Source organism: Lampris incognitus, chromosome 9, assembly GCF_029633865.1.
Source record: "Lampris incognitus isolate fLamInc1 chromosome 9, fLamInc1.hap2, whole genome shotgun sequence".
In the NCBI taxonomy this organism is placed as follows: Eukaryota; Metazoa; Chordata; class Actinopteri; order Lampriformes; family Lampridae; genus Lampris; species Lampris incognitus.
The window spans coordinates 29,613,191-29,625,949 of NC_079219.1; the positions used below are offsets into that span (position 1 = coordinate 29,613,191).

At 45.9% G+C, this 12,759-nt stretch overlaps 1 protein-coding gene across 1 annotated transcript in view; it reads left to right on the plus strand.

Moving 5' to 3' along the window:
• rbms3 (RNA binding motif, single stranded interacting protein) overlaps positions 1-12,759 on the plus strand; it is a 190,410-nt gene that overhangs the window by 138,089 nt on the left and 39,562 nt on the right. Inside the window, 1 exon segment of the mRNA XM_056285968.1 lies at positions 4,411-4,490. Within this exon segment, the coding sequence (XP_056141943.1) occupies positions 4,411-4,490 (80 nt within the window).

The window sequence follows — 12,759 nt, forward strand, 5'->3', positions numbered from 1 at the left end:
TCCCACACAGTCAGTCTCTCTCTCTCTCTCTCTCTCTCCCTCGCTCAAACACACACACACACACACACACACACACACACACACACACACACACACACACACACACACACACACACACACGCACGTGCACACACGAAACCCTCTCTGAAGGCACACAAACATACACATGCTCAAAGACTAACTGAGATTGGTTAAGTAGAGTTAAATATGGGCAGACGGACACGTCACACACAGCAGCACTGACTTAATGGAGCTTTTAAACTTGATAAAAGGAGAAGAAAACCACTAAAACACACACACACACACACACACAGAGTAAGGCATCATGCCTACACATGCCAGCACATACATACAAAGCATGAATGCACACCCATCCTCGTCTACTATCATCCAGCCTGATGTAATTTTAGGCTTTTCCATCATTTGCTGAATTTCAAAAGTGTGGACAGATTAATTCAAAGACTATCCATCATTTTGACCAATCAATCAATCAAGTCGCATTTTATATAGCAGTTTTCTAGCTACAACAGTCACTCGAAGTGCTTTACAATTAATTAATTCACACACACACACACACACAGACACACACACACACACACGCACACGACTGATATCATGCTGTAATCAACCCTGATTTGATGATTTAAATTACGGTGCAGCAAGTGAGTTATTCAAAGTATCATGAGCAAGGAGGGAAGTTTAGTTTATTCAGTTTATCCCTCATTTGCTAATCGAACACAAACAAGAACTGTGTTAAGTCAAGCTATGTAGTTCAAAGATGTTGAATAATTTCACACAGCCCAACTTGTTGCAACGGTTCAAACTGTTGAATCAAACGTTTGCTTGCTTGCTTGCTTGGGTAATTGCTGGAATTGGTTAATAAATAAAACAATATTTTCACAGGACTCGTGTTTTTCTCAGAGATAGGCCTCCCATAGATTTTTTTTTTATTTTTCTATTTTACGCTTGACTTTTTTTTGCCAACTCCACAAAATTACACTTGTATGTGTTTTGGATTCAAAAAGGTTTGAAGGAAAGTGTCTTTGCTAAATCAATATCCAAACATCGTCCATAAGATAGGCGTTTATTTTGCTGTGTACAGCAGGCCACTAGCATGTAAAAGGTGCACATGAGGTTCCAGCATGAGTAAATTGCCATTCGTATCAATATTTTCCTTACTTTTAACATTTTTGGATGGGTGTATTGTGACATTGGCATTAAGAATTATAATCCACACATACACAAATGCTAAGCAAACGATATTGGTGGACATTAAAGCAAAATATGACATACAAATAGATTATTATGGGACTTTTGCTGGGAGGACCCCTAAAGCTGAGGTGCGCCACACTGTTTTCTACAACAACCCTGATCCCAATCACAGTGGATGTGTTTTCAGCAGCGAGGGACATTTACTGTACCGAGTCAACTGTCAGTCACCTGTGTTAACTTAGCGATAAGTGAGTTAGGTTACACAACATAACCCATCCAACTTATCTTTTTTTTTATAAATTTACTTCTAGTTTTTCCCCTTATCCCACCCGATTAACCCGATGGCATATGGCCGGAACTTTTGTCGAACGACGAGTCCCCGAACACTACACCGATCTACACCCACTATCCCTCGGGTAAGGGTGGCCTAATGAATGCCTTACCCTGTGGACGCTCTGGCCGTGACCGGTTACGGTGAGTCTGGGATACGAACCTCCCAGCCACATGACGAGCGGACTGCAAGAACGGTGGTTTATTCCGCTCGGCCACCAGAGCGGCCCATCAAACTTATCTTATGTCCTTATTATTGTTAAACAGCATATGTATCTCTGTAAAACACAGCGAGGTGGAGTGCACCTGCTTTAACGCAGCATGGTGGCCCAGTGGTTAGCATGGTTGCCCCACAGCAAGAAGCTTCTGGGATCAAACCCCAGGCCGTCCCAGGTCCTTTCTGTCCTTGGGCCAATCCTCTTCTCTTTATACATGCTTCCTCTGAGTCATTTGTTTAGTCACTTTCAGGACATGTAATACCACTGTTATGCTGATAATACTCACATCTATTTCTCTGCCAAACCCAATAACCTGAACCAACTGTCCTCCCTCCATGATTGCTGAGCTGCCACCAAAGACGGGATGTCCCTTAATTTCCTCCATCTAAACCCCGACAAAACTGAAGTTCTCTGAATTGGTCCTGAAAACTTTGCCACAGCAGTTGATCAGATTATTGGTCCACTTCATTCAAACATCAAACCTACCGCTAAAAATCTTGATATGATCTTTGACCAGAATATGTCTTTCAATCACCATGTTACTAAACTTGTCCAATCCTGTTTTCTTCAGCTAAGAAATATTGCAAAAGTCAGAAATATTTTGTCTTTTAAAGATATCGAAATGTGAATTCACAGTTTCATTTTCCCCTCTCTGGATTACTGTAACTGCCTCTATTCTGGCCTCAACCAAGGTACTTTAAATCATCTACAGTTGGTTCAGAATGCAGCTGCTAACTAGAACTAGCCGTAGGTCCCATATTACCCCTGTTATTACAGCCCTCCATTGGCTTCCCGTAAAAATCAGAATAATCTATAAGATCTTATTGATTACATTTAAAGCACTGCATGATCTTGCCCCCAGTTACATTTCTAATCTTCTCATTCCTCATTCCGCTTCCCGACCACTCCGATCCTCAAACCTCGGTCTTTTATCCATCCCCCATTCCAACTGCAAAACTAAAGGTGACCGCGCCTTGCCAGTTTTAGCCCAGGCCACAGGAATAATTTCCCCCTATCCATCAGATTTGCTGAATCTTTGGAACATTTTAATCGGTTCCTAAAACCCATCTTTTCAGGCTAGCCTTTTTATAGATCCCCACCCCTGCCTCCTGTTTTGGTACATTTTTAGCTTGGTCTGTTACTCCCTATGCCATGTTTTATATTCATCCAATTTATTTAATGTGTTTATTCCCATTTTGTGTGTTGAGTGTAAAGCACTTTGTCACTGCGTGTTTTTAAAAGTGCTATATAAATAACATTTTATTTACTTACTTATGTTATGTGTGGAGTTTGCATGTTCTCCCCGTGTCTGCTTGAGTTTCCTCTGGGTGCGCCGGTTTCCCCCCACTATCAAAAAGACATGCATGTTAGGGTTAATACTGCTGTCTGTGCCCCTGAGCAAGGCAGTGGAAAGAAGAACTGGAGTTGGTCCCCAGGCGCTGCAGCTGCCCACTGCTCCGACACAATAGGATGGGTTAAATGCAGAGAACACACTTCATTGTGAGAATACACTTTGTTGTAAGGTACAGTGACAAAACAAAGTGGCTTTCGTTCTTCCTTCAACGCTTTAGAAAGTGGAACTCAGTCAAAGGCCTGGGTTTCCTTTGTTGTAAACAGCTCTGCTGAGAGGACCCGGCCCTTTTGCCCCGTGCTTGAACAGCAGAGAAAAAGCTACGGTGACGTTTAGGGGGTTTTCAGCTCAGAGTTGAACTTCTTTCAACAGGGCAGTTCTCCAGAAAGAGGAGGTGTGCCAGGCTCATGAGGCCGTGATGATGTCCAACATTCCTCGCCTTGTTTGTAACAAAATGCTAGGCGCATTCTGTTAGCATCACTCGTACACAGAGGACGAGAGTTCAAGACACTTAACGTGGCTCTCATTGCCAGCCAGCACAAAGTTAGAAAACAAAGTGCAATGTGTGTGTTAGTTGTGCGCTAATTACAAGGGAAATCTTATTATAGTACCCCAAGATATAAAATAAAAATGGTCAACTTAAGACCAGCAATTGCTCTCCTTGCCCTTGAGGAGGAGGAGCTCGTGCCACAACACAGATTGTGGATATGTGACCCCATGGATGACTGGATCACCTTGTCCAAGAGCTTCATCTCCATACTGCCGGTTTGAAAGGCTGTTTTCACTTGTCGGTACAGCAATTTTGGGCAACTTCACCAGCTTGTGGTGTATGGCACAGCTGTTCCAGATGTTAGTCCCTCCTCTGGAGTGATTTGATCTTCAGAAGATGGTCGGTTGACCAGCTTCTGGTCGGTTGAGCAGAAGATGACATTGATGAGCGGTGCGGCATGGCCAAAGTTGAGATATGTCCAACCTGACCTGTGAAAACAAACTGTAGAAAAGACACAGGCATGGTGAGAGGAGCCTTGCCTGTGATCACGGCCTAAAACGTGAGGTGCCAGGCTGCATACACAGCCCAGCCACATGTCTCAGCCCCACTGAAAACAATCCAGAAAGGTGCCTCTCACTCCCATCTACTACTCCACTCGTCTCTCACTCCCATAAGCCCAATGTGATCACAGCCTAAATTACCTCTCCCCTCTCTTTAATTACCTGTGTCTCTCTCTTTTTTTTTTATCTCGGCTTCTGCCTGGCTTGCTGTGTCTGTCTGACCCTGCCCCTCTCTTTTTCATCTGTCAGAATGGAGTCAACAGAGAAGTGCGATGTGGTGATTCAAAATTTCAATGGGAAGTTTTTGAAAACCCCTCCGGGCATGGCAGGTATGTCCCCCACCTCTCGGCACCACACACACACACACACACACACACACACACACACACACACAATGTGCACGTGTGCACGCACACACACACACACGTACGTGTACATGCACACACGTACATATGCACACACACAAATGCACACTTAAACACACACACACTCACACACACACACACACACACACCTGTATGGAAACGCGCACACACACTTGCACACATGCACACCATACATGCACACCATACATGCACACACGCACGCACACACACACGCACACACACACACACACACACACACCTGTACACACTTGCACACACGCACACACATATGCACATGCACACACATACACACCTGTACACACACACACACACACTCGCACACATACACACACATACACACATACACACACACACACGCACACCTGTACACACACTCGCACACATGCACACATGCACACACAAGCACACTTGAACACATGCACACATATACACACACATGCACACACACGCACACCTGTACACACTCACACAATGGAAACAACACACACACACACACACAGACACACACACACACACACACACACAGACACACACACACACACACAGACACAGCTCTCCTCTGCTGTGTGTTATTGTGTATGCTGCTGTGTGCCCTGTGCTGTAACTCAGTGCAGTCTCCTGTGCTGCTGCAGGTAACATGTACACTTCCCATCCAGAAGTGTATCCAGCAGTACTCAGTCTCTGTGCTTCATATTCTGGCTTTTTTTCCTAAATATATATTTTCAAGTCTTCATGACAAGAGATAGCCCAACAGCTCACACTGCGAGGATTTTTTTTGGGGGGGGGGGCACAAACCAATCTCAACAGAAACCGGAGGTGAAAAGTTCATTTCATCACACTTCTCCACATGTGTTAAGTTTGCCTTTGTTTCATGGGCTTCTAATGATAATAACTTGAGTTTCTAATGAGTGTCTTGGAGAAACAGGCCACCACGGGAAAAAAGTGTGTTGTATGACATTAAGTCAGTCGAATCATATACGCAGATGTTGTCTTACATTACGTTACATTTGACGTAGGAAATGAGGAGAACTACTAGTCATCAGAGGTCATAAGCACTTCTTCTCCCTAAACAAGCATCTAAGACCAAAACCAGTGTTAAAGTAAAAGCACGAGAAAGAGATTTTTTTTTTAAATGAGTGAATACAATAAGTGCTAAGAGCAAGTAACAGGGTAGTAGTTCTTGAAGAGGTGAGTTTTCAACCTGCGCCGAAAGATGGGCAGCGACTCCGCTGTCCTGACATCAGAGGGGAGTTCATCCCACCACCGTGGGGCCAGGACAGAAAAGAGCCGTGACCGGGTCGATCGGTAGCAAGGGCCTCTGAGCGATGGGGCAACCAGGCGTCCCGAGGCAGCAGAGCGAGGTGGTGGGGCGGGGGTGTAGGGCTTGACCATGGCCTGGAGATAGGAAGGAGCTGTTCCTTTCACTGCCCTGTAGGCTAGCACCAGAGTCTTAAACTGGATGTGAGCAGCTACTGGGAGCCAGTGTAGGGACATGAGAAGGGGAGTTGTGTGGGAGAACTTTGGGCGGTTGAACGCCAGACGAGCTGCATCTTTTTGAACAAGCTCCAGAGGTCTGATGGCCGATGCCGGGGCGCCAGCAAGGAGGGAGTTGCCGTAGTCCAGCTGGGAGATGACCAGAGCCTGGATGAGCACCTTTGCTGTCTCGTCGGTGAGGAATGGGTGAATCCTCCTGATGTTATAGAGGAGAAATCTGCAGGAGCGAGCAACCGATGCAACGTTTGCAGCAAACGACAGCTGGTCGTCCAGGATCATGCCCAGATTCCTCGCAGTGCGAGTTGGCGTCACCACGGTGTTGTCATGGTGATGGCCAGGCGTCGGTGAGGACAACCTTTCCCCGGGAGGAACATCAGCTCTGTCTTGTCCGGACTGAGCTTCAGATGGTGTGTCGCCATCCACTCCCAGATGCCAGTCTTCAGCGGCTTTTAAATTTATGTATTCGTCGATGTATCTGAAAAAAAAATAAAGAAATCAAAATCAAGTTTGTGTGATGCTTAAATATACATGAAATAAAAATACCCAACCAATGTTAAATGATCGTTTACTGTTACCATGGATGTCCCATGTGTGGTTTTATCTGATGGGTGAGCTGTTTATTCCTTTGTTAGGACTGTCGCTCCACAATTAAGGAGGTATTTTTGTTGTTTATCTTAATGTGTCTGTTACATTATGTTCCTTTCCTCTTTTTATTGCTCATTTCTCTCTCTCTCTCTCTCTCTCTCTCTCTCTCTCTCTCTCTCTCTCTCTCTCTCTCTCTCTCTCTCTCTCTCTCTCTCTCTCTCTCTCTCTCTCTCTCTCTCTCTCTCACACACACACACACACACACACACACACACACAGACCATATTGTAGTGATTTCATAGGAAGATCTGAGTAATCAATTCCTTCGCTGCATATCATGTGGTTTAATCCACTTAGGCACATGTATACACGCACACACACCACACACACACACACACACACACACACACACACACACACACACACACACACACACACACACACACACACACACACACACACACACACAGATTTATGTCCAAAAAGTAGATAGTTGAATGTTAGGCTGCTCTGTCTGCGTCTGTATTCAGTCTGTTTGTGTGTGTGTCTGTGTGTGTGTGTGTGTGTGTGTGTGTGTGTGTGTGTGTGTGTGTGTGTGTGTGTGTGTGAGGGAATGTTTGCACATGTGTTTTTTCACAAAGAGCACTTTATTGCTTAGTTAATTTTGATCTGCGTAGATGGCGAGGGGATGATTGTAAGTTTGCAGAATGTTCTCAGAAGTGTAATAAAAGCCGGGAGTTCGACACTCGTTCAGGATTATCTGTCTAATAACACTGACGTGAGGCTGCAAGGCAGGTCTTGATAGAAACAGAGAGACTTTAAAGACCCTCAACTAGTCCCATGATACAGATGCAGTACAGTGTAGTCTGTCTCACATACAGTACTGTCTTTATTTGTCTCACTGATGGCTTATCAGCAGATGAATTGTCTTAGTGTTATGTCATAACACTTATAGAAGCTGTAAGTGTAATAACACATATAGTTTCTATAAGTGTTATAAGTGTAACAACACTTGTAGAAAGTGTGACTTTCACGTCAGCTTGGTGGAAGAGTCTGTCAGTTTGTCTGAGGGCGTGAGAGCACAGGAGCCTTCTTCAACACACAACCCACGAAAGTCTTGCGGGTGTCAGGTTGTGGTGATTTAGGGAAAGGGAGGTGTTGAACTGTGATGAGGGGGGTGTCCTGGGGCAGTAGCACATTTCATGAACGAACGCCGCCGCAACTTATTTTCACCACAATGCAAAGTTAACACGCAGGGTGTGTTACTTTCCCCCCCACCTGCTGGGCTGGATGGGATCATGCTGACGCTGCCAGTAGTGACAGCAGCCTAACGTATAGCTCGTTAATTAGTCTCATACACACACTTACATACCTACACACACACACGCACGCACGCACACACATGCACACTCACACAGACACATGCACATGTGCAAAAACGCACACTCACACACACAAGCACACACACAAAGGCACAATCACACAGACAGATGCACATGCACACACACACAAGCGCACACAGACACATGCACACACACACAAACACAAACACACACACACAACTGGACACTCACACACACATGCACACACTCACAAATGACACTGAAACAGACACATGCACACACACACACACAAATGCACACTCGCACTCACACAGACACATGCACATGTGCACACACACATAAATGCACACTCACACAGACACATGCACACACATGCATGCACACACAGACGCACACACACACACAAACGCACTTACACAGAATTATGCACACACACACACAAACACACACAAATGCACACTCACGCACACACAAACACACAATCACACAGACACATGCACACACACACAAACGCACACTCACACAGACACACACAAACACACACACACACACATCTTTATTTAGGCTGTTGTGAAGACCTACTAGGAGAGCTTTACACTGGCAGGAGCACTCACAAATGACACACACACACACACACACACACAAATGCACACTCGCACTCACACAGACACATGCACATGTGCACACACACACAAATGCACACTCACACAGACACATGCACACACACAAACACACAATCACACACACACACACACACAAATGACACATGCGCACACACACACACAAACGCACACTCACACACACAAGCACACACACAAATGCACACTCACACAGACACATGCACATGCACACACATGCATGCACACACAGACACACACACACACACAAACGCACACTCACACAGATACATGCACACAAACACACACACAAATGCACACTCATGCACACACACACAAACACACACAAACGCACATTCACACAGACACATGGACACACACACACAAATCCACACTCACACAGACACATGCAAACACACAAACGCACACTCACACAGACACACACACACACACACACACATCTTTATTTAGGCTGTTGTGAAGGCTGCCCATTTTCTCCATTGTGTGCGCACACATGGATGTTTGTGTGTGTGAATGTGTAGGTGGGTGTGTGTTTGTGTGTGATTGTGTTTATTATTTGTTACCTGTCAAAGTGCTCTGAACCTAAAATCCAGTGAAATTGGGGGGGGGGGGAAGAATTTTAGTGAATTAGAGCCTTTGACTCATCCACATCACACACACACACACACACACACACACACACACACACACACACACACACACACACACACACACACACACACACACACTTGCTTGCTTGCTGGTTGTCCATGGTGCCCGATGATGACCATCTTCTTCTATTTGTGGGTCCTTTGAGGACTCAGATAGTAGAAGATACCTGCGCAGAGATGGTTTTTAAAGTGGCATGGGGGGTGCGCTTCTCCCAACGCCACATGACTTGATTGTAGAGGAGATGGTTCCGATGGCAAGGGGGATCCCTAGACGACCGGCACCTCCACACAACTGCAGGGGGCTGCCGGAAATCCAGTTTTTCGGAAACCGCCTCGAAGCGTACCGCCCAGCTTGCTTTTCTGTTGGGGTAAGCTCCCTTAGCCTTATGTCTTCCCAGACTCACCCACAAGGCAGCGGGGCAGTGGTTGATAGGTGCCAGGGCGTGTCCACCAGGGTGGGCCTGCACACCATATCTCTGGGGCCCACTGCTGCTCCGACATCCCCTGCCAAGTAAGCCTGGGGCCGCAAGACCCCAGTTACCATGTGTGGCCACGGGGAGGCCTGGCAGGAGTCTTGGTGAAGGAGAGGCTATGTACTGGCAAGGGAAGGCTTACACACTAGGATGCTTCCCTATTCGCCACAAAGGCTAGCCAGCGGCAGCAAGCTAAGGGCAGGAGGGACACAAGCGGGTTGGAAGAACACATGCACCTTCCCTCCAACTACACACTGCTGCACTAGACGCATCACAACACCCTGTGTGTATGTAAACACACACACACACACACACACACACACACACACACACACACACACACACACACACACACACACACACACACACACACACACGTTTTACCATTATATCATTATATTACTTGGTCTGTGTGTGTCTCGGGCCAGGTTTTGTGTTGGTCATGTTGTGAGACAGCCATCATTGTGTTGTATTTTCCCGGGTCTTTGTCAAACACATCACGACGGGCATTTTGTGTGTTGCTTTGTGCTCTTTTCCGCCGCCTCTCATTGGTGAGATTAGAAAATATATGTCACATAGGAGTTGTAGCAAGCTGCTGTCTGGAATAAAGGGTGAGTGCTGTTGTGTTCATGTGTGTGTTGGGCACGCTAGTGTTGTGTTATCCTTTGATAAAGCACACTTAGAATCAGCCAAGGTCGATAAAGATTCTTTGCAGCTGGTAAGAGAACACAAATCACAAACAAATGTGCACAATTCAGGAAAAGAAATCTCAACTGTAGGACCACAAGACATCCATGTGTGTGCAGATGCACAGCTTGGGTTCGGACCTGCCTTGCTGCCCGCCCGCTAGAGTCTAAACTAGTGGCAGGCGGGGCAAGGAGGCACAGCTAACCACAGAGTGTACTGGGTTGGAGGGGATTAGGGTGTAGGGGACCTTCTCCGGATCATTTGTGTTCAACACTTCCCGACGGAGGCTGGCTCTCCTGGCTGCTTTGGCTTCTCTTCTTCATCACCTTGGAGAGCAGAGCCGAGTCCAGCGGACCTGCCCGCACCTCGGACGTGGACTTCACATGTGACACCAGACGTCATGTGTGTGTTTGTTTGTTTCTGTTGGGTTGGGTTGTGTGGCACCCGGCTGTCAGTGACCTCAGGCGGTCTGCAGAGACAAGCAAACTGCTGACAGCTTCATATGTTCAGCAGTGTAACGACACTGGTGTGGTATTTGTTCACAGCTTTGTTGTTGGTGCACTTCCTAGATACTCACTGGTGTGTGTGTGTGTGTTCTTGTGTCTGTGTGTTCATGTCTGTGTGTTCGTGTGTGCATGTGTTTGTGTTCTAGTGTGTGTCTGTGTGTGTGTGCATGTGAGTTTGTGTGTGTGTGAGTGTGTGCGTGTGTGTTCATGTGCATGTGTGTGTTCTAGTGTGTCTGCATGTATGTGTGTTTATGTATGTGTGTTTGTGTGTTCATGTGCGTGTGTGTGAGTGTGTGTGAGTGTGTGTGCATGTGGGTGTGTGTGTGTGTGTGTGTGTGTGCATGTGAGTGTGTGTGCGCATGTGTGTTCTTATGCACGTGTGTGTGTGTTCTAGTGTGTGTGTTAGTGTGTGTGTGTGTTCATGTGCATGTGTGTGTGTGAGTGTGTGTGAGTGTGTGTGCATGTGAGTGTGTGTGTGTGTGTTCATGTGAATTTGTGTGTGTGTGTTCGTGTGTGTGTGTGTGTGTGTGTGTGTGTGTATGTATGATTGATATCATGAGCTGTCCGTCCATGCTGATGTACAGTCAGGACTCAGTCATGTTTCTCCCTCCTGTCTGCCTCCATGTTTACTCCTGTATTGACCAGCGGTGCCGTCAGGTCCCCTCTAACAGGCAGTCCACCGATTCTCAGCTTACTTGTGTATTCAAGAGATATTGGGTTTCAGATACTTGACATGTCATATAGAATACAGTTTTAACACAGATGTGGTCTTTTCTCATCCATCTGAAGATCACCTGAAATGTTTTGTCAGTTCTTGCTGCAGTTCTTGCTTTTCTGTGTTAATTATGAATAGACTACCTACCACAAACCAAGATGGTAACTGCACAATTCATTCTGGATCCTTCCCCACACTGTCATGATACATATAGTCTACACACACACACACACACACACACACACATGCACACAGACAGACACACAACAGCCTTGCACTGACTTAAGAAAGCTTGTTGCTTCTCAGCAGTCTGAACTTGTTTACTTGATGAAGACTGTCTCACTCACTTCCAGTCCAGCAGCACTGCCTCTTGTTTGCTCTGCCTCTCGTTCTGCCTCTTGCTTTGCCTCTCGTTTGCTCTGCCTCTCGTTTGCTCTGCCTCTTGTTTGTTCTGCCTCTCGTTTGCTCTGCCTCTCGTTTGCTCTGCCTCTGGCTCAGCACGGCGGTGCAGCGGGCAGCCTCACGGAGCTGTGTTTAAACGTGGCTGATGGATCACAACACAGGCCCGGTCTAGATGTGATCCCATGAAGACCGATGAGGCAACACTGAGGTGCACCCTTCAGGGGAGTGCAGGAGCAAATTTGCCCTTTCTTTTTTAGTCCCTTGCTCTCTTTCTCTCACTCTTTTACTCTGTTGCACTCTTTCTGTCACCTCCCTCCACCTCCTCCTGTTTCTGTTCTCTCTCTGTCCCTCTCTTTTTCATTTTTTCGTTATTTATGTTTCTTTGTTTCTTTCTTCCTTTCTTTCCCTCATTTGACAGTGTTCTTTCTTTCTTTCTTTCTTTCTTTCTTTCTTTCTTTCTTTCTTTCTTTCTTTCTTTCTTTCTTTCTTTCTTTCTTTCTTTCTTTCTTTCTTTCTTTCTTTCTTTCTTTCTTTCTTTCTTTCTTTCTTTCTTTCTTTCTTTCTTTCTTTCTTTCTTTCCCTTCCTTATCTGACAGTGTTCTTTAGATCTTTCTGTTTCTTTCTGTTTCTTTCTTTCCCTCTCTCAATCTGATAGTGCTTTCATTCTTTCCCTCACTCTATCTGACAGTGTTCTTTCTTTCTTTCTTTCTTTCTTTCTT